The following is a 21853-nucleotide window of genomic DNA, read 5'->3' as shown; positions in this document are numbered from 1 at the left end:
CACACGTACTCTCTCAGCGCTCACTCAGCACCACACGTACTCTCACCGCTCACTCAGCACCACACGTACTCTCAGCGCTCACTCGGCACCACACGTACTCTCTCAGCGCTCACTCAGCACCACACGTACTGAGCGTGACAGAAACCTCCGGGAGCGCGGGCTGTGGCCGATCCTGTCACCTCAGAGCAGCTGAGGTAAAAGCCGCCAGCAGTGCAGTACACACCTTTCCCGCCAGTCTGCAAACCACGCCCACAGCCGCTGCCCATACTGCCAGTCCGTGATTCTCCCTCACGCCGCGCCCCCTTACTTCCGGCCGCCATGTTAATGACGCACGCACAGGACGCAGCGCGTAGTATGATCTGACGTGGCCGCCGGGGTCCGCCATCTTGTTCCGGACAAACCAACGCCTCAGAGACGCGGAGGGGAGGCAACAAGAGAGGGACCGGGCGGCAAACGAGAGGCAGCCATCCGGGACGGAGAGAGGTGAGAGGCCGGGGGAAGAGATAAAGAGAGGTGGGAGGGAAGAGACGGAGGAGGCCCGGGAGGGAAGAGACGGAGGAGGCCCGGGAGGGAAGAGACGGAGGAGGCCCGGGAGGGAAGAGACGGAGGAGGCCCGGGAGGGAAGAGACGGAGGAGGCCCGGGAGGGAAGAGACTGAGGAGGCCCGGGAGGGAAGAGACTGAGGAGGCCCGGGAGGGAAGAGATGGAGGAGGCCTGGAAGAAGGATAGAGGTGAGAGGGAGGGAAAGAGGTAAGAGGCCCAGGAGAGAAGAGGCTTGGAAGGGGGATATAGGTAAGAGGCCCGGGAGGGAAGAGATGGAAGAGGCCTGAAAGGGGGATAGAGGTGAGAGGCCGGGAGGGAAGAGACGGAGGAGGCCTGAAAGGGGGATAGAGGTAAGAGGCCAGGAGGGAAGAGACGGAGGAGGCCTGAAAGGGGGATAGAGGTAAGAGGCCAGGAGGGAAGAGACAGAGGAGGCCTGAAAGGGGGATAGAGGTAAGAGGCCAGGAGGGAAGAGACGGAGGAGGCCTGAAAGGGGGATAGAGGTAAGAGGCCGGGAGGGAAGAGACGGAGGAGGCCTGAAAGGGGGATAGAGGTAAGAGGCCAGGAGGGAAGAGACGGAGGAGGCCTGAAAGGGGGATAGAGGTAAGAGGCCAGGAGGGAAGAGACGGAGGAGGCCTGAAAGGGGGATAGAGGTAAGAGGCCAGGAGGGAAGAGACGGAGGAGGCCTGAAAGGGGGATAGAGGTAAGAGGCCTGGGAGAGAAGAGACGGAGGAGGCCTGAAAGGGGGATAGAGGTAAGAGGCCGGGAGGGAAGAGACGGAGGAGGCCTGAAAGGGGGATAGAGGTAAGAGGCCTGGGAGGGAAGAGACGGAGGAGGCCTGAAAGGGGGATAGAGGTAAGAGGCCGGGAGGGAAGAGACGGAGGAGGCCTGAAAGGGGGATAGAGGCAAGAGGCCTGGGGGGGAAGAGACGGAGGAGGCCTGAAAGGGGGATAGAGGTAAGAGGCCTGGGAGGGAAGAGACGGAGGAGGCTTGGAAGGGGGATAGAGGTAAGAGGCCCGGGAGGGAAGAGACGGAGGAGGCTTGGAAGGGGGATAGAGGTGAGAGGCCGGGAGCGAGAGACGAAGGAGGCCTGGAAGGGGGAGTGGAGGCTGGGAGGGAGAGATGAAGGGGGATAGAGGTGAGAGGCCGGGATGGAGAGACGGGGGAGGCCAGGAAGGGGTATAGAGGTGGGAGGGAAGAGAGGTGGGAGATCTGGAAAGGGGATAGAGGTAAGAGGCCGGGTTGGAAGAGAGGTGGAAAGGGGATAGAGATGAGAGGCTGAGAGGGAGAGACGAAGGAGGCCTGGAAGGGGGATAGAGGTGAGAGGCCGGGAGGGAGAGATGGAGGAGGTGGGAGTCTGAGAAGGGGGATATAGGTGGGGGAGAGAGAGAGACTAAGGCGGCTGGGGCAGAGAGATGGAGGACAGCGGGGTTTAGATAGGTGAGCGGCCGGATGAAGAGAGACGGAGGAGGCTGCGGAGGGGTTAGATAGGTGAGAGGCTTGGAGGGAGCTAGATGGGGGTGTTTAAATAGATGAGAAGCCGGGAGAGACAGAAGCGACTCCTTTGTTATAATTCTTTGAATGATGGCAGGGCCCCAATAGCTGGTGTGTGTGCGGTGCCACTATAGAGCCTCCATGATCCCGGCTGGTGTGTGTGCGGTGCCACTATAGAGCCTCCATGATCCCGGCTGGTGTGTGTGCGGTGCCACTATAGAGCCTCCATGATCTCGGCTGGTGTGTGTGCGGGGCCGCTGTAGAGCCTCTATGATCCCAGCTGGTGTGTGTGCGGGGCCGCTGTAGAGCCTCCATGATCCCGGCTGGTGTGTGTGCGGTGCCACTATAGAGCCTCCATGATCCCGGCTGGTGTGTGTGCGGTGCCACTATAGAGCCTCCATGATCCCGGCTGGTGTGTGTGCGGTGCCACTATAGAGCCTCCATGATCCCGGCTGGTGTGTGTGCGGTGCCACTATAGAGCCTCCATGATCCCGGCTGGTGTGTGTGCGGTGCCACTATAGAGCCTCCATGATCCCAGCTGGTGTATGTGCGGGGCTGCTATAGAGCAGGGCCGCTATAGAGCCTCCATGATCCCGGCTGGTGTGTGTGCGGTGCTGCTATAGAGCCTCCATGATCTCGGCTGGTGTGTGTGCGGGGCCGCTGTAGAGCCTCTATGATCCCGGCTGGTGTGTGTGCGGGGCCGCTGTAGAGCCTCCATGATCCCGGCTGGTGTGTGTGCGGTGCCACTATAGAGCCTCCATGATCCCGGCTGGTGTGTGTGCGGTGCCACTATAGAGCCTCCATGATCCCGGCTGGTGTGTGTGCGGTGCCACTATAGAGCCTCCATGATCCCGGCTGGTGTGTGTGCGGTGCCACTATAGAGCCTCCATGATCCCGGCTGGTGTGTGTGCGGTGCCACTATAGAGCCTCCATGATCCCGGCTGGTGTGTGTACGGTGCCACTATAGAGCCTCCATGATCCCGGCTGGTGTGTGTGCGGTGCCACTATAGAGCCTCCATGATCCCGGCTGGTGTGTGTGCGGTGCCATTATAGAGCCTCCATGATCCCGGCTGGTGTGTGTGCGGTGCCGCTATAGAGCCTCCATGATCCTGGCTGGTGTGTGTGCGAGGCTGCTATAGAGCCTCCATGATCCCGGCTGGTGTGTGTGCTGGGCCGCTATAGAGCCTCCATGATCCCGGCTGGTGTGTGTGCGGGGCTGCTATAGAGCTTCCATGATCCCAGCTGGTGTGTGTGCGGGGCCGCTATAGAGTCTCCATGATCCCGGCTGGTGTGTGTGCAGGGCCGCTATAGAGCCTCCATGATCCCGGCTGGTGTGTGTGCGGTGCCACTATAGAGCCTCCATGATCCCGGCTGGTGTGTGTGCGGTGCCACTATAGAGCCTCCATGATCCCGGCTGGTGTGTGTGCGGGGCTGCTATAGAGTCTCCATGATCCCGGCTGGTGTGTGTGCGGGGCCGCTATAGAGCTTCCATGATCCCAGCTGGTGTGTGTGCGGGGCCGCTATAGAGTCTCCATGATCCCGGCTGGTGTGTGTGCAGGGCCGCTATAGAGTCTCCATGCTCCCGGCTGGTGTGTGTGTGGGGCCGCTATAGAGTCTTCATGATCCCGGCTGGTGTGTGTGTATGAGGCCGCTATAGAGCCTCCATGATCCCGGCTGGTGTGTGTGCGGTGCCACTATAGAGCCTCCATGATCCCGGCTGGTGTGTGTGCGGGGCTGCTATAGAGCTTCCATGATCCCAGCTGGTGTGTGTGCGGGGCCGCTATAGAGCCTCCATGATCCCGGCTGGTGTGTGTGCGGTGCCATTATAGAGCCTCCATGATCCCGGCTGGTGTGTGTGCGGTGCCACTATAGAGCCTCCATGATCCCGGCTGGTGTGTGTGCGAGGCTGCTATAGAGCCTCCATGATCCTGGCTGGTGTGTGTGCGGGGCCGCTATAGAGCCTCCATGATCCCGGCTGGTGTGTGTGCGGTGCTGCTATAGAGCCTCCATGATACCGCCTCTTGTGTGCGGGGCCGCTATAGAGCCTCCATTATCCTGGCTGGTGTGTGTGCGGGGCCGCTATAGAGCCTCCATGATCCCGGCTGGTGTGTGTGCGCAGGGCTGCTATAGAGCCTCTATGATCCCGGCTGGTGTGTGCGGGGGCGCTATAGAGCCTCCATGATCCCGGCTGGTGTGTGTGCGAGGCTGCTATAGAGCCTCCATGATCCTGGCTGGTGTGTGTGCGGGGCCGCTATAGAGCCTCCATGATCCCGGCTGGTGTGTGTGCGGTGCTGCTATAGAGCCTCCATGATCCCGGCTGGTGTGTGTGCGAGGCTGCTATAGAGCCTCCATGATCCCGGCTGGTGTGTGTGCGGGGCCGCTATAGAGCCTCTATGATCCCGGCTGGTGTGTGTGCGGTGCTGCTATAGAGCCTCCATGATCCCAGCTGGTGTGTGTGCGGGGCCGCTATAGAGCCTCCATGATCCCGGCTGGTGTGTGTGCGGGGCCGCTATAGAGTTTCCATGATCCCGGCTGGTGAGTGTGCAGGGCCGCTATAGAGCCTCCATGATCCCGGCTGGTGTGTGTGCGGGGCTGCTATAGAGCCTCCATGATCCCGGCTGGTGTGTGTGCTGGGCCGCTATAGAGCCTCCATGATCCCGGCTGGTGTGTGTGCGGGGCTGCTATAGAGCAGGGCCGCTATAGAGCTTCCATGATCCCAGCTGGTGTGTGTGCGGGGCCGCTATAGAGTCTCCATGATCCCGGCTGGTGTGTGTGCAGGGCCGCTATAGAGCCTCCATGATCCCGGCTGGTGTGTGTGCGGTGCCACTATAGAGCCTCCATGATCCCGGCTGGTGTGTGTGCGGTGCCACTATAGAGTCTCCATGATCCCGGCTGGTGTGTGTGCGGGGCCGCTATAGAGCTTCCATGATCCCAGCTGGTGTGTGTGCGGGGCCGCTATAGAGTCTCCATGATCCCGGCTGGTGTGTGTGCAGGGCCGCTATAGAGTCTCCATGCTCCCGGCTGGTGTGTGTGTGGGGCCGCTATAGAGTCTTCATGATCCCGGCTGGTGTGTGTGTATGAGGCCGCTATAGAGCCTACATGATCCCGGCTGGTGTGTGTGCGGTGCCACTATAGAGCCTCCATGATCCCGGCTGGTGTGTGTGCGGGGCTGCTATAGAGCCTCCATGATCCCGGCTGGTGTGTGTGCGCGCGGGGCCGCTATAGAGCCTCCATGATCCCGGCTGGTGTGTGTGCGGTGCTGCTATAGAGCTTCCATGATCCCAGCTGGTGTGTGTGCGGGGCCGCTATAGAGCCTCCATGATCCCGGTTGGTGTGTGTGTGCGGGGCTGCTATAGAGCCTCCATGATCCCGGCTGGTGTGTGTGCTGGGCCGCTATAGAGCCTCCATGATCCCGGCTGGTGTGTGTGCGGGGCTGCTATAGAGCCTCCATGATCCCGGCTGGTGTGTGTGCTGGGCCGCTATAGAGCCTCCATGATCCCGGCTGGTGTGTGTGCGGGGCTGCTATAGAGCAGGGCCGCTATAGAGCTTCCATGATCCCAGCTGGTGTGTGTGCGGGGCCGCTATAGAGTCCATGATCCCGGCTGGTGTGTGTGCGGGGCCGCTGTAGAGCCTCCATGATCCCGGCTGGTGTGTACGAGGCCGCTATAGAGCCTCCATGATACCGGCTCTTGTGTGCGGGGCCGCTGTAGAGCCTCCATGATCCCGGCTGGTGTGTGTACGAGGCCGCTATAGAGCCTCCATGATACCGGCTCGTGTGTGCGGGGCTGCTATAGCGCCTCCATGATCCCGGCTGGTGTGTGTGCGGGGCCGCTATAGAGCCTCCATGATCTCGGCTGGTGTGTGTGCGGGGCCGCTATAGAGCCTCCATGATCCCGGCTCGTGTGTGCGGGGCCGTTGTAGAGCCTCCATGATCCCGGCTGGTGTGTGTGCGGGGCCGCTGTAGAGCCTCCATGACCCCCGGCTGGTGTGTGTGCGGGGCCGCTGTAGAGCCTCCATGATCCCGGCTGGTGTGTGTGCGGGGCCGCTATAGAGCCTCCATGATCTCGGCTGGTGTGTGTGCGGGGCCGCTATAGAGCCTCCATGATCTCGGCTGGTGTGTGTGCGGGGCCGCTAAAGAGCCTCCATGATCCCGGCTGGTGTGTGCGGGGCCGTTGTAGAGCCTCCATGACCCCCGGCTGGTGTGTGTGCGGGGCCGCTATAGAGCCTCCATGATCCCGGCTGGTGTGTGCGGGGCCGTTGTAGAGCCTCCATGACCCCCGGCTGGTGTGTGTGCGGGGCCGCTGTAGAGCCTCCATGACCCCCGGCTGGTGTGTGTGCGGGGCCGCTGTAGAGCCTCCATGACCCCCGGCTGGTGTGTGTGCGGGGCCGCTGTAGAGCCTCCATGATCCCGGCTGGTGTGTGTGCGGGGCCGCTATAGAGCCTCCATGATCCCGGCTGGTGTGTGTGCGGTGCTGCTATAGAGCCTCCATGATACCGCCTCTTGTGTGCGGGGCCGCTATAGAGCCTCCATGATCCTGGCTGGTGTGTGTGCGGGGCCGCTATAGAGCCTCCATGATCCCGGCTGGTGTGTGTGCGCGGGGCCGCTATAGAGCCTCTATGATCCCGGCTGGTGTGTGTGCGGTGCTGCTATAGAGCCTCCATGATCCCGGCTGGTGTGTGCGGGGGCGCTATAGAGCCTCCATGATCCCGGCTGGTGTGTGTGCGGTGCCACTATAGAGCCTCCATTATCCCGGCTGGTGTGTGTGCGGTGCTGCTATAGAGCCTCCATGATCCCGGCTGGTGTGTGTGCGCGAGGCTGCTATAGAGCCTCCATGATCCCGGCTGGTGTGTGTGCGGGGCCGCTATAGAGCCTCCATGATCCCGGCTGGTGTGTGTGCGGTGCTGCTATAGAGCCTCCATGATACCGCCTCTTGTGCGCGAGGCTGCTATAGAGCCTCCATGATCCCGGCTGGTGTGTGTGCGCGGGGCCGCTATAGAGCCTCTATGATCCCGGCTGGTGTGTGTGCGGTGCTGCTATAGAGCCTCCATGATCCCAGCTGGTGTGTGTGCGGGGCCGCTATAGAGCCTCCATGATCCCGGCTGGTGTGTGTGCGGGGCCGCTATAGAGTTTCCATGATCCCGGCTGGTGAGTGTGCAGGGCCGCTATAGAGCCTCCATGATCCCGCCTGGTGTGTGTGCGGGGCTGCTATAGAGCCTCCATGATCCCGGCTGGTGTGTGTGCGGGGCCGCTATAGAGCCTCCATGATCCTGGCTGGTGTGTGTGCGGTGCCACTATAGAGCCTCCATGATCCCGGCTGGTGTGTGTGCGGTGCCACTATAGAGCCTCCATGATCCCGGCTGGTGTGTGTGCGGGGCTGCTATAGAGTCTCCATGATCCCGGCTGGTGTGTGTGCGGGGCCGCTATAGAGCTTCCATGATCCCAGCTGGTGTGTGTGCGGGGCCGCTATAGAGTCTCCATGATCCCGGCTGGTGTGTGTGCAGGGCCGCTATAGAGTCTCCATGCTCCCGGCTGGTGTGTGTGTGGGGCCGCTATAGAGTCTTCATGATCCCGGCTGGTGTGTGTGTATGAGGCCGCTATAGAGCCTCCATGATCCCGGCTGGTGTGTGTGCGGTGCCACTATAGAGCCTCCATGATCCCGGCTGGTGTGTGTGCGGGGCTGCTATAGAGCTTCCATGATCCCAGCTGGTGTGTGTGCGGGGCCGCTATAGAGCCTCCATGATCCCGGCTGGTGTGTGTGCGGTGCCATTATAGAGCCTCCATGATCCCGGCTGGTGTGTGTGCGGTGCCACTATAGAGCCTCCATGATCCCGGCTGGTGTGTGTGCGAGGCTGCTATAGAGCCTCCATGATCCTGGCTGGTGTGTGTGCAGGGTCGCTATAGAGCCTCCATGATCCCGGCTGGTGTGTGTGCGGTGCCACTATAGAGCCTCCATGATCCCGGCTGGTGTGTGTGCGGTGCCACTATAGAGCCTCCATGATCCCGGCTGGTGTGTGTGCGGGGCTGCTATAGAGTCTCCATGATCCCGGCTGGTGTGTGTGCGGGGCCGCTATAGAGCTTCCATGATCCCAGCTGGTGTGTGTGCGGGGCCGCTATAGAGTCTCCATGATCCCGGCTGGTGTGTGTGCAGGGCCGCTATAGAGTCTCCATGCTCCCGGCTGGTGTGTGTGTGGGGCCGCTATAGAGTCTTCATGATCCCGGCTGGTGTGTGTGTGTATGAGGCCGCTATAGAGCCTACATGATCCCGGCTGGTGTGTGTGCGGTGCCACTATAGAGCCTCCATGATCCCGGCTGGTGTGTGTGCGGGGCTGCTATAGAGCCTCCATGATCCCGGCTGGTGTGTGTGCGCGCGGGGGCCGCTATAGAGCCTCCATGATCCCGGCTGGTGTGTGTGCGGTGCTGCTATAGAGCTTCCATGATCCCAGCTGGTGTGTGTGCGGGGCCGCTATAGAGCCTCCATGATCCCGGTTGGTGTGTGTGTGCGGGGCCGCTATAGAGCCTCCATGATCCCGGCTGGTGTGTGTGCTGGGCCGCTATAGAGCCTCCATGATCCCGGCTGGTGTGTGTGCGGGGCTGCTATAGAGCCTCCATGATCCCGGCTGGTGTGTGTGCTGGGCCGCTATAGAGCCTCCATGATCCCGGCTGGTGTGTGTGCGGGGCTGCTATAGAGCAGGGCCGCTATAGAGCTTCCATGATCCCAGCTGGTGTGTGTGCGGGGCCGCTATAGAGTCCATGATCCCGGCTGGTGTGTGTGCGGGGCCGCTGTAGAGCCTCCATGATCCCGGCTGGTGTGTACGAGGCCGCTATAGAGCCTCCATGATACCGGCTCTTGTGTGCGGGGCCGCTGTAGAGCCTCCATGATCCCGGCTGGTGTGTGTACGAGGCCGCTATAGAGCCTCCATGATACCGGCTCGTGTGTGCGGGGCTGCTATAGCGCCTCCATGATCCCGGCTGGTGTGTGTGCGGGGCCGCTATAGAGCCTCCATGATCTCGGCTGGTGTGTGTGCGGGGCCGCTATAGAGCCTCCATGATCCCGGCTCGTGTGTGCGGGGCCGTTGTAGAGCCTCCATGATCCCGGCTGGTGTGTGTGCGGGGCCGCTGTAGAGCCTCCATGACCCCCGGCTGGTGTGTGTGCGGGGCCGCTGTAGAGCCTCCATGATCCCGGCTGGTGTGTGTGCGGGGCCGCTATAGAGCCTCCATGATCTCGGCTGGTGTGTGTGCGGGGCCGCTATAGAGCCTCCATGATCTCGGCTGGTGTGTGTGCGGGGCCGCTATAGAGCCTCCATGATCCCGGCTGGTGTGTGCGGGGCCGTTGTAGAGCCTCCATGACCCCCGGCTGGTGTGTGTGCGGGGCCGCTATAGAGCCTCCATGATCCCGGCTGGTGTGTGCGGGGCCGTTGTAGAGCCTCCATGACCCCCGGCTGGTGTGTGTGCGGGGCCGCTGTAGAGCCTCCATGACCCCCGGCTGGTGTGTGTGCGGGGCCGCTGTAGAGCCTCCATGATCCCGGCTGGTGTGTGTGCGGGGCCGCTATAGAGCCTCCATGATCCTGGCTGGTGTGTGTGTGGGGCTGCTATAGAGCCTCCATGATCCCGGCTGGTGTGTGTGTGCGGTGCTGCTATAGAGCCTCCATGACCCCCGGCTGGTGTGTGCGGGGCCCCTAATGAGCCCCATGTTCCCAGCTTTTACTACCTCTCCAGGGCCACTTTGAATTCTGTGCAGCTGGAACGGTCAGCTGCATTTTCATGATGGTGCTAAATCTTTGGTCAATTTATCCTTCTATAAATGGGGTCTTTGGCCTCCAAGCAACTCCTCAAGCCCCTCCAGCGTGGATGACGTGGCTCGGGGGAAGTGGGTGCTGATTGTTGGTAGATGACTTGTTGGCTCGCCAGTTTTATGCTTTTGTCAGATGCCCCATGCTCTGCGGACGCTGTCATCTTTTTCGCTCCTGTGGTTCCATGACACTGAAGCTTGAGCAGAGGACATGTGTGAGGACACTGATCATGTGACGTGGGGTCTCTGGGGAGGATGAGGCCTGGCAGTTATCGTAGGGCGGCTGGCAGATTGCCACCTGTCAGGTGGCAGCAGGTTCTCGTACTGTTGTCCAGATGTTTCCTGCTGAGATTCCGCAGGGGACGTTCACTCAGCAGAGCCCGGCTATCACGGCTCCTAAAACTACGAATCCTGGGACCGTGCTCCAGAAATGCCACATGCAAGGGCTGGCGGCAGCAACACAGCTCCTGATGGGTTACTGACGTGCCCCGCTTGTTGGGAAGGCTTTATTGTGTATGGGGCCTTAAGACAGATCAGCATTAGGATGGAGAAAGTTTTTGGTGCATGAATTCCGGGGTGAGACGTGGCAGTGTCTGGAGCTTGGTCATCACTTTATGGGCCCCCAGTTCCCGTTTCCTGACCCCTCGGGACCCCAGAGCAGCCCTTCAGTACCTTCCTGTAGTCGTATCAGATTTGACACATCAAACGAATAACGTCCCATCCCTGATACAAGAATTATACGTGGCAGTAAGAACACCGATCCATCCTGTGTGGACCACTCATAGATGTGAAGCACAATGGTGTTCACTGCAGATCGGAGATTGTCTGACAAGTATGTGAACCCCAGGCAGCGCTGTGACAATGCCGGCTTTGTGTAGTGTCCCATAAATACAGCTGTGAAAGACGATGCTCAACGGGATGGACAAAGGGCACTTCACATCTGCGCTGATCGCTGGATGTCCGAGTGGTTAATGGGAAGTCCAGTAGCTGCGTGATGGCAGCCACTCTAGACTCTTTATAGTCCGGCCACCCGGAGTCAGAATATGTGTGTGGGTTTAGCTATGTAGACCTCAATACTTGCTGTGTGAGGGTACGTATGCTCAGTCTATGTGCTGACCATTGTCTGGAGACTTGGCAGTGTGGTCAGAGTAGTGCATGTCAATGGCAGATCCCTCGGCCCTGTTTTGTGCATATATTTGTGTTTCTTCAGATATTTTGTCATACCATGCCCGAGGAAGAGACCTGAGATGTCTGGAAAGCTGCTTTACAACATCATCATATTTTATTTTAGTCGCCATTAAAAGGTATCACAACTACAAAATTTTAATTTCTCTAGTCCCTTCCACGACAGCATAGGAGGTTGTCTCTCCACGCCCTAATTGGGACAGGAAGTTCAAGAGGTTTAAAAGGACCCTCCCACCTCCCACAGCCAGTGTCTTTCCTGTCCCCATGGGGCATGGAGAGATAAGCCTGATAGACCTGACAGAATGGAAAAAATTAAGAAATGTCCTATCTGTATAAAGAAGCTCCCTGCAGTATGGGATAAAAAGCTTTGCCAGCAATGTACGGACCAGATTATTAGGGCCGAACAACCATCTCTGATAGATGAGTTGCGGTCCATGATGAAACAGGAGATTAGGGCCTCACTAGCTTCCCTCCCTGTTCCTGGTCCTGGCCCTGCTCCTGGCCCTGCTCCTGGACCCTCTCCTCCAAAAAAGAGGAGACTCCAGTCGACCCCTTCTGATCAGGAGGACGCTGATTCTACCTCGGAGGGTCCTGATGAAGGATTTCCATCTGGGGGGTCTGAACAGTCCTTTCTATTTCACTCAGAAGAGTTGGGGGATCTTATTGAGGCAGTTCGGAGCACTATGGGTTTAGAGGAAGTGCAGTCTCTTCCTTCAATCCAGGACGAAATGTTTGCTGGCCTGAAGTCAGTCAAACAGTTGGGATTCCCAGTTCATGCCAATGTTTTGGATATTGTCTCTCAGGAATGGGAATGTCCTGAGAGGCGGGTACGGAGTGACCTTAGACGCCGGTTTCCTCTGGAACCTTCGGGACTACATTGGGAGGTCCCAAGAGTGGACGTTCAGGTGGCTAGGGTAGCTAAGCAAACGGCTCTTCCCTTTGAGGATACTTCCCAACTGAAGGATCAGATGGATAGGAAGGTAGAGGGCCTGATGAAGCGGTCCTGGGAGGCATCGTCTTCCTCTATTCAAGCCAACATTGCCTCCACCTGCGTATGAGGCTTTGTTCCCTTCCGTTTAAAGGGGATTTAGTGTTTGGGCCTGCCCTGGATGATATCCTGGACAAGGCGACTGATCGTAAGGCCTTGCCCGATCCTAGACCTACCAGGAAGCGGTCCTTTCGTCCCTCGATGCCTCAGGCCTCCCAGCCCAGAGGGAAAGGGAAGGCAGGCAGGTGGAGCTATCCCAAAGGTAGAGGGAGAAACATCCTCATCCCTCCACATCAGCAACGTCCTCAGCAGGACAAACAGTGACTCGGCCCGGGTGGGGGGAAGACTCTCAGCGTTTCTTACCCAGTGGCAGTCCATAACCTCTTGCCAATGGGTTCTGAAGATCATCTCGGACGGTCTTCTCATAGAATTCCTTTCCCCCCCTCTTCCGGGTCTCCGAGTCACTGCGCTGGCGTCTCCGGGTTCACAGGCTCTGTTGTACACAAAGATTATAGAGCTAGTGCACTCGGGGGTCGTTTCCCCAGTCCCGAGTCAGGAAGAAGGGGTAGGACACTACTCCCGTCTCTTCCTGGTCAGGAAGCCATCCGGCGACGTCCGTATAATTATCAATTTAAAAAGTCTAAACCGTCAGGTCAGGTACCGGCGGTTCAAGATGGAGTCGGTAAAATCAGCTATTCCCCTGATAGGTTTACACCACCAGATGGCCTCTATCGATCTGAAAGATGCCTACTTCCATGTACCCGTCCATCCGGGACACAGACAATACCTCAGGTTTGCGGTGCTTCACGGAGAGGAAGTGCTTCATTTCCAATTCAATGTACTTCCCTTCGGGATCTCCTCGGCTCCAAGGATCTTTTCCAAGATCATGGCAGAGGTGGTCGCCTTCATAAGATTGCAGGGTATCTGTCTGGTTCCGTATCTGGACGACTTTCTTCTCATGGCTCCATCTGCTCCAACCCTCCGGAGCCATGTGGAAAGGTCTTTGGGAATCCTTCGGTCTCTGGGATGGATTCCCAATCTCAAAAAATCACAGTTATCCCCCTCCTCCACTCGGCAGTTTCTCGGAGTGCTGCTGGACTCCGACAGACAGGCATCCTTTCTCCCAGAGGGCCACAGGATGGCTCTGTTAGCCAAAATATCAAAGCTTCGCAGGCAGGCTCGCCCGACGCTTCGAGCGGCTATGTCAGCCCTGGGTTCCATGACATCCTGCATTCCTTCAGTCAGGTGGGCTCAGGCCCATTCTCGGTGTCTCCAGGATCATATCCTGGCACATTGGGACAGACTCCCGTCATCCCTAAACCGAAGGTTTCGCCTCTCGGAGTCCGTCTCCTCATCCCTTCTCTGGTGGCTGAGTCCCGCCAACCTGCAGGTGGGGGTTGCCTGGACTCAGAAACCCCTGGTTACACTGACCACCGATGCCAGCCTACGAGGATGGGGGGCAATAGTGGCAAATTCCCCATTTCAAGGGGTCTGGAGTCCTTACGTCAGCTCCCAATCCTCCAACTACCGGGAGCTCAGGGCAGTCAGGGAAGCCCTCCTTGCGGCTCAGGACCTCGTCCGGGACTCTCACGTCCTGGTATATTCAGACAATGTCACAACAGTGGCACATCTTCGACATCAGGGCAGTACACGCTCAGGCGCCCTGAAGTCGGTATCCTCCCGAATCTTTCAATGGGCAGAGCAATCTCTGCTCTCCCTTTCTGCGGTCCATCTGAAGGGCTCCCTCAATCTTCAGGCGGATTTCCTGAGTCGTTGGGATGTTCATCCGGGGGAATGGAGCCTGGATCAGGCGGTGTTCTGCTCTCTAGTGGCAAGGTGGGGTGCACCAGAGGTGGACCTCTTTGCCTCGGCAGGGAATCGCAAGGTCGCAACATATTTCTCCCTGAACCCAAGGGACGAGGCGTTAGGGGTAGACGCTTTCTGCCACAGTTGGTCCTTTCGCCTCGCTTACGCGTTCCCCCCTCTTCCTCTTCTCGCACGGGCCCTGAGGAAGATCAGAGACGAGGGGGTCCCAACTATACTGGTAGCCCCTCTGTGGCCCCGGAGGAGTTGGTACAGCCTGGTCCTGACGCTAGGAATCGACGGGCCAGTCCTCTTAGGTTCAGACCCCAGCCTACTGTCACAGGGTCCGATTTTCCATCCGGCTCCCCAGAAACTCAACTTGGCTGCCTGGCTTCTGAGGCCCGGGCACTGAAGGCCCAAGGGCTTTCTGACAAAGTTGTGGCTACGCTACAGAAGAACCGTAAACCTGTGACTAATAGTATTTACAACAAAATCTGGAAGAGATTTTCCTCCTGGTGTGGTTCTCGGCCTCCTGACCCTCTTCGGCCTAATATTGCGCAGATTCTGGACTTTCTCCAGAGTGGTTTAGACTTAGGTCTTCGGCCTAGCACCCTGAAAGTTCAGGTGTCAGCACTCAGTGCAGTCTTTGACATGGCTCTGGCAGATCATCGTTGGATCTGTCGGTTCTTTGTGTCCGCTAGTAGACTCTGTCCACGTCAGAGGGTCCTGACGCCTCGCTGGGATCTCAATGTGGTCCTTACAGGACTATCTCAGTCTCCGTTTGAACCTCTGTGCTCTTGTAACATTCGTTCCCTTTCTCACAAGACTGCTTTTCTTGTGGCTATTACATCTGCTCGCAGAGTCGGCGAACTTCAGGCTTTGTCCGTTAGGGAACCTTACCTGACCATCAGAGATGACAGCATTGTGTTTCAGCTGGACCCTTCCTTCCTTCCCAAGGTGGTTTCGGATTTTCACCGTTCTCAGTCCATCGTCCTGCCTTCCTTCTGTCAGAATCCTCGGACTCCGGGTGAGGAAGTGTTTCATTCTTTGGATGTCCGTCGGATAGTGTTGCACTACCTGGAGGTTACTGCTTCTTGGCGCCTTGATTCTAACCTGTTCATCCAGCCCTTTGGCCGCAATAAGGGCAAGAAGGTGGCTAAGAGTACCGTCGCCAACTGGATTGTGCGGGCAATTAGAGATGCCTACCTCGCTCAGCATCTCTCTCCACCTACTGGATTCACGGCGCACTCCACCAGGGCTACCTCTGCCTCCTGGGCCGAACGGGCAGGGGCTTCCCCTGAGCAGATCTGCAAGGCAGCTACGTGGTCTTCGCTCCATACGTTCACGAAGCATTATCGGTTGGATCTGAATTCCAACAGGGATTTGGCCTTTGGCAGGAGGGTCCTGCAGGCTGTGGTCCCCCCCAGGTATCAATTCTTTGGTATTCCTCCTATGCTGTCGTGGAAGGGACTAGAGAAATAAGAATTATTCTTACCGATAATTCGCTTTCTAGGACCTTCCACGACAGCAGGTAATTCCCTCCCCTATGTATTCATTTACTCCTGAATGTGTAGTACTTCTCATATGCTATGGATTCTTTGTAAGACACTGGCTGTGGGAGGTGGGAGGGTCCTTTTAAACCTCTTGAACTTCCTGTCCCAATTAGGGCGTGGAGAGACAACCTCCTATGCTGTCGTGGAAGGTCCTAGAAAGCGAATTATCGGTAAGAATAATTCTTATTTTGTTTCACGGAGAACAATCAATCAATGGCAGATGAGACATGCGGTGACTGGATTGATTCAGCTGACTGGTGGCTTGAGGAGCATCTACGAGACAGATGTCCTCCCTGCACTGCAACTGTTCGGCTAACTGAGATGGATCATTGTCCATCAGCTGAAGATGTTTATTATCTTCTTTAGTCTTCCCCGCTCAGAATGCGAGTTCACGATGCCTGGACCTTTGGGCCATTCTCAAAACTCACAGCCCCAAATCTGCCATCGGTCCCTTTGGTTCTTGGTGCAGACACCCTTTTTTATGATACCACCTGCCTGTGAGACAGTGTTCTGTCAGTTCTTGTGTTTTGTTGATAATGGATATCCATTTAATGGGCGGGCCAGACTTGTCGCGGGCCAGACTTGTCGCGGGCCAGACTTGTCGCGGGCCAGACTTGTCGCGGGCCAGACTTGTCGCGGGCCAGACTTGTCGCGGGCCAGACTTGTCGCGGGCCAGACTTGTCGCGGGCCAGACTTGTCGCGGGCCAGACTTGTCGCGGGCCAGACTTGTCGCGGGCCAGACTTGTCGCGGGCCAGACTTGTCGCGGGCCAGACTTGTCGCGGGCCAGACTTGTCGCGGGCCAGACTTGTCGCGGGCCAGACTTGTCGCGGGCCAGACTTGTCGCGGGCCAGACTTGTCGCGGGCCAGACTTGTCGCGGGCCAGACTTGTCGCGGCCCGTTTGCTTGTCCATCATGGATTTGCTGCATGGGGAGACTGTTATATTGCGCTGTGCTCCTCTTCACCTTTTCTGGTTGTTCTGAAGCTCCTTATTCCTTGGATTCCCTGGGGATGTCACGATCAGTATGTTGTGGTGGTCTGTCACTGGACCCCCCCCAGTGAAGATTGGTTGTTGATATGCCCACGGCGTTCTCTTGAAGTTCCATTGACTTTTAATGGAGGTTGAGCACGTGCATCTCCGCTACTTTCAAGACCGGGCAGCAAAGCTCCATACTCTGCATCGCTGTGTCCCTGTGGTCAAACCCCATGTTACCCCTTTTAATGTTGTCTTTCAAGTTCGGGTAATGTTTAGTGGGTTTTTTAATGTTGCTCAGGTTTCACTTTTGCGGGGTTTGTTGCACAGTAAAAGTGAACGGATGGTGTCCCTCCGTAGATCAGAGCCATGACTACTAATATTTATTTATTTTTATTTTTTTTTTAAGAACAATTTCGTTTAAAGATTTTAAATAAAATAGTCGTCAGGTTTATTATTTTAGGCTGCATAAAACTTTGACGTTTCCCCACTATAGTTAACGTGGAAAGGGCTGAAACCTTTTACGGGATGTGATGTCACACGTCTGGTGCCAGTGTATGGAGCGGGCACAAAATCTGAGCCCACACCGTACCCAAGCCGGCTCCGGTCACTGCTGGCCATCTAGATGCTGTTGTCAGTCACTGCCAATCACCTGTAAATCACATGACTGACTATGGTTATTGCCGGAGGGCTGACGGCTTCGATGGCTGCAATCTTGTCCTCCTGTGAAGCCCAACTAGAATCACAAAGCTTCTTTTTGTCAACGCACCAAAAAAACCTCCCATAAGTAATCAAAATGTACCTCCACGGTATGTTTCCAGGTGGCTTGCTCTTGCTGCTGACAATTTCCTTTCTAATAAATTGACTGGTTTTCTTTGCAGATTTTTCTTGCCATATCTGATACAGTCACATTTCCAACATGGGGAATGTGTTTGCCAACCTGTTCAAAGGCCTTTTCGGCAAGAAAGAGATGAGGATCCTCATGGTGGGACTGGACGCTGCCGGCAAGACCACTATATTGTACAAGCTGAAGCTGGGAGAGATCGTGACCACAATCCCCACAATAGGTAAGTGCCCCTCCACTAACTACGTTCGCACCCCATGTCCTGAAACAGACACTGACCTCCTCCTCCTTCTCTTTCAGGCTTTAATGTAGAGACTGTAGAATATAAGAACATCAGCTTCACAGTATGGGACGTGGGCGGTCAGGACAAGATCAGACCCCTCTGGCGCCACTACTTCCAGAACACACAAGGTGGGTGACGCTGCAGGGGACCATGTTGGCTGGTGTTCAGGGAGGGTGTATGCGGGCTGGGGAGGTCATTGTACATGGACTGCGGAGGCCAACAGCTCGGGCACAGTTTATAGTTGATGTTGGTACCAATCTTGTTACTTTTGAAGGGACAGAGTAACAGACACCCCGACTCTAAATTTTAGGAGGTCTGAGTACCGGTTTCCTCCTTAGTGATTGTGAGCAGGAACGTGTTTCCTTGTACGGGGCGGTGCGACATTGATGTGCGTCTCTTGTGTTTCTCCATTTAATGTTTCTTCCTTCCATGTAACAAACCATTGTGGACTAAGTGATAAGCCGTGTTCCAGATAGAAGCATTAAAACACTGCATGAACGCATGGAGCGGGCTCAATAGGAAGTCTGTGCCTGGACAAAGTGCGGTGGCCGGACTCAGACTTGCCATTCAGCACATATTAGTACAGGTCTAAAACGCCGGACTCCCACCGACCAATCTGCTGCACATTAACAGCAGCAACCTCCGTCCATTTCTGACTGCTGCGTTTGATGTGCGCAATCCTGCGTGCGAGTTCTTCACCCATCCATCTCCCGCCGCCACCCTGTGGACTGCTGATAGGTTACTATTAGGGATGATCGAATACCTCAAATATTCACCTTCGCGAATATATTCCGAATAGGTCGCTGCTATTCGAATATTCGATACGCAATGTAAGTCTATGAGAAGCCCGAATAACTATTAGGAACTATTCGGGCTTCCCATAGACTTATATTGCGCATTGAATATTCGTATAGCGGCCACCTATTCGGAAAATATGCGACAAGTCGAACATTTGAGGTATTCGATCATTCCTAGTTACTGTGTCCTCCTGGGCTTCCATCTTTCTGACTATCCGATGAAGCCGAGCCTCAGGCTGAAAAAATATCCTGTTTTGATAAGAGGGGGGAATGACGGAGCAAAAACTCACAGGTTGGAATAAAAACGACATTATCCTTTATAGATGTGGAAAGCTTCTTCTTTCTTTACGGGGTGTCTCTCAGTAATGTGCAGGGTGGTGGTCACCTCCGGGGGGGAGTCGCGCTCCTCTCCAGACAGATCTGTGTTCCTCTGGTGTTGGGGGTCCCCACTGTGCGGATTACCTCCATATTTACCTCTGCCGCTTCAGTTAACCGCTCATCTCCACATACGGATTTACACTTCCAGATGAAGTTTGATGGTTTTCTGTTCTAGGACATCAGGGGACAAAGTTGCGACTAATCCCTGGTGTTGTGTCCTCAAGTTTTGTATTCTTTCGTAGGGCTGATCTTCGTGGTGGACAGCAACGATCGGGAGCGCGTGAATGAGGCGAGGGAGGAGCTGATGAGGATGCTGGCGGAGGATGAGCTCAGAGATGCCGTGTTACTCGTCTTCGCTAACAAACAGGTTGGTGGCCGGAGGCTCAGCTCAGCTTGCGAATGTTTGGTGTAGGGTGCGCTGATGGGTAACGCGTCCTTCTTTACCTTCTCCAGGATCTTCCCAACGCTATGAACGCAGCGGAAATTACAGACAAGTTAGGACTTCACTCGCTCCGCCATAGAAACTGGTACATTCAGGCCACCTGCGCCACTAGCGGAGACGGGCTGTATGAAGGACTGGACTGGCTGTCCAATCAGCTCCGGAACCAGAAATGAAACACCAATCATCTTCATAATTTTTTTTTCTTCCCCTTTTGGGGTATTTTCTTTCTTTTTATTTTTTTCGTCCGGTCCCATTCTCTCTTCATGCCCACTACTCTTCCTTCTCCGCTTCTATCTCATGTGGCAAACTGTTTGACTTTGCGGCAGTGAGAGCCGTTGCCGGCCCGTTCGTCCCTTCCAGTCTGTATCGCCCTGTGCTGTACGTGCGGCAATGAAGAGCCCGATGATGATGATACCTTAGGTGTCCTATTTAATGTAAATAGTTTAATTCTTTTTGTTTCCAGTGAGGCAGGTTCTGGTTCTCCTATGCAATGACTCTACATGGGGTTTCTTTCTTTTTTTATCTCATCAGAATAGCATGTGTAGTACGGGGAGGGAGCTCACATCATCCTCGCCAGTCCTAGGTTGCCGTATTTACTATGAAATTGCTCGTTTGTTGTGTTTTTGTTTTTTATTGCATAAAGAATGAACACTTTGGCCGGTTTACCTCACTCGTAAGCAGAGCTCATCCTTGTTGGCGCCGCTGGCAAAGGAGTTACTCTCGGTCAGTGGCTCGAGTTCATCATCCACTGTGGTAGCGTAGGGGCCAACTGTTGGTGGGTGAAGTTAATCACTGTTGGCGATGTCGGCAGAGGGGCTAGTCTTATTCGGTGGGTGGAATTCATCACTGTTGTAGTCTCCACCGAAGGGGCTTTTCGTAGTTGGGTGGGTGGATTTCATACCTCCTGGTGCTGCTGGCAGAGGGGCTACTCTGTTGGTGGGTGGAGTTGATCCTTGGAGGTGCTGCCAGCATATGGGCTATTTTTGGTCGGTGGGTGAAGTTCATCCCTGTTGGTGCTGCCAGCATATGGTCTATTTTCAGTCGGGGGGTGGAAGTCCTCTCAATAGAGGGATTACTGTCGGTGGGTGAAGTTCATCCCTGCAGGTGCTGCCAGCAGAGCGGCTTTTCTCGGTTGGTGGGCAATGTTAATCACTGTTGGTGCTGCCGGCAGACACTGGTGGCTCCAGGGCATCACAACAGACAGGCGACTGGTTGTGGCCGCATGCTTTGACCTTTTTGGTGTCACGAGGGCGCTATGCTAAATGCTCTTTTCTGTTGCTTGCATGGTTATAGGCTGCTCCAGTACTTGCAATGCTGCTGGATCCTGTCTGCGTTTCGCAGCCGCTTCTGTTTGCGCTCGAGTGATAATTTGGGTAGAAGACGACAAGCCACAAAAGTAGGAAACTTGGGCAACTCGTCTGTTGGGTTACACTGGAGCTAAATTGGTATTTCTGACGGGTATGGCCTGATTTTGCTGCATTTTATTCCCCCTACACGTCTTTTCCTGGATTTTTTTTTTATTTTTAGAATTTCCTAACTTTGGATCTACTTGAATCCACGGCCGCTCTGTGGCTTTGTGCGGCATTCAGCGCCTGGTTAGCGCTCCCTTCTCCGTCATGCGCTCCTGATGGACTGCACGCCGGGGAGTGTTTGTCTTGCTACTGTCATGGCGGCTTCCCTTCTATAGGTGCATCCGGTTCAGCCCACCAGATAAGTCACATAACTGTCAATGGCCTCCTGTACTAGGAGAACCCTGCAGCAAGGACCACCTTCATAGTATTCTGTATGTGCATGGCGGCTCACGTGGTGCGCAGAGGCTCGTTCTTTGGATACTAATGGCCGCGTATTGTTTCGTCATTAGTGGCTTTCATGGAGGTCCTAGAAGGAATGTGCTGGTGTTGAGAAGTAGCTACCTGGGTGGGTTGAAGACAAGCTGTCGGGTTTCCACTTTGTCCACCCCTATTTCTAGGGCAGGTGTACAGGGGCTCCTGGTGGTTGGGCTGAGTCCTCCTCCGGTGGTGCTCGGCCTCGTGCACCCCCATGAAGTGGCAGTCATTCCGTTCTCACCGGTGCAGAGTCATTCCCCAGCCTCTTGCTGCAAGGCTCACATTTGCCATTTGATTGCATCCTTTACTTTATTTTCCCCTCTTTTCTCTGATCGAGCACTGACAAGGTGGCGCGATTGGATCTTGGCCCGTTGGGATCTGTGTGATCGGCTCCTCTAGTGAGGTGGATTATCTCAGTAAACCAGTCGTAACCAACCGTTATGTAAAGTTGTTTCTGCTTGGACAGACGAGCATTGTAATTACAGCTGGTAGAATAAACTCATCTATTTCACACTCCTGAGCGGTGGTCGTCTCGTATGTGTCAGTCCTAAACTAACCAGAAGATGTGGTGAACGCCCGACCGAAACACTGCACAAGTCAGTCATGGAGCGAGGTGGCCAAGCTGAGGGGATTAGGTAAGATGTGAACAAGCTGGGGTGAACTAAACTGGCCCATATGTAACAGGCGGGCACTCGGGACGCTAGCGATGGGGCTGGATTATGGATCCAATGAGCTGTGTCCTGATACATATCCGAGGCCTCAGGAGGATCTATAGTTACAGGGGTTGCCTGGTGTATAGGCTCCTGTGACCTCCTCACCAAGGGCCGGTTTCGGTGGCACTCCGGCATCACGTCACCACATCCCTCCCCGTGTCTCCTCACTTGTGAAGTGTAATCACTCTCACACCACCGTATAACACAGATGAGTGCGATCCGGTGTTTTATCAGAGCGCACTCGCT

At 56.0% G+C, this 21853-nt stretch overlaps 1 protein-coding gene across 1 annotated transcript; it reads left to right on the top strand.

Moving 5' to 3' along the window:
* Positions 1-354: 354 nt before the first annotated feature.
* On the top strand, positions 355-21410 carry ARF1 (ARF GTPase 1). Its single transcript, XM_075315889.1, has 5 exons — positions 355-483; positions 17206-17391; positions 17469-17579; positions 18869-18993; positions 19080-21410. The coding sequence occupies exons 2-5, from the start codon at positions 17244-17246 to the stop codon at positions 19239-19241; spliced, it is 546 nt and encodes a 181-aa protein (XP_075172004.1). The 5' UTR covers positions 355-483; positions 17206-17243; the 3' UTR covers positions 19242-21410.
* The last annotated feature ends 443 nt before the right edge of the window (positions 21411-21853 follow it).

The sequence above is a fragment of the Anomaloglossus baeobatrachus genome, chromosome 6 (assembly GCF_048569485.1).
Source record: "Anomaloglossus baeobatrachus isolate aAnoBae1 chromosome 6, aAnoBae1.hap1, whole genome shotgun sequence".
NCBI classification, from domain to species: domain Eukaryota; kingdom Metazoa; phylum Chordata; class Amphibia; order Anura; family Aromobatidae; genus Anomaloglossus; species Anomaloglossus baeobatrachus.
This window is presented reverse-complemented; position numbering and strand designations above follow the sequence as displayed.

Coding starts and splice junctions, on each gene's coding strand:
- ARF1 (XM_075315889.1), top strand. CDS start 17,244: ATGGGGAATGTGTTTGCCAACCTGTTCAAAGGCCTTTTCGGCAAGAAA. Junction 17,392..17,468: donor GACCACAATCCCCACAATAG/GTAAGTGCCCCT, acceptor CTTCTCTTTCAG/GCTTTAATGTAGAGACTGTA. Junction 17,580..18,868: donor CTACTTCCAGAACACACAAG/GTGGGTGACGCT, acceptor ATTCTTTCGTAG/GGCTGATCTTCGTGGTGGAC.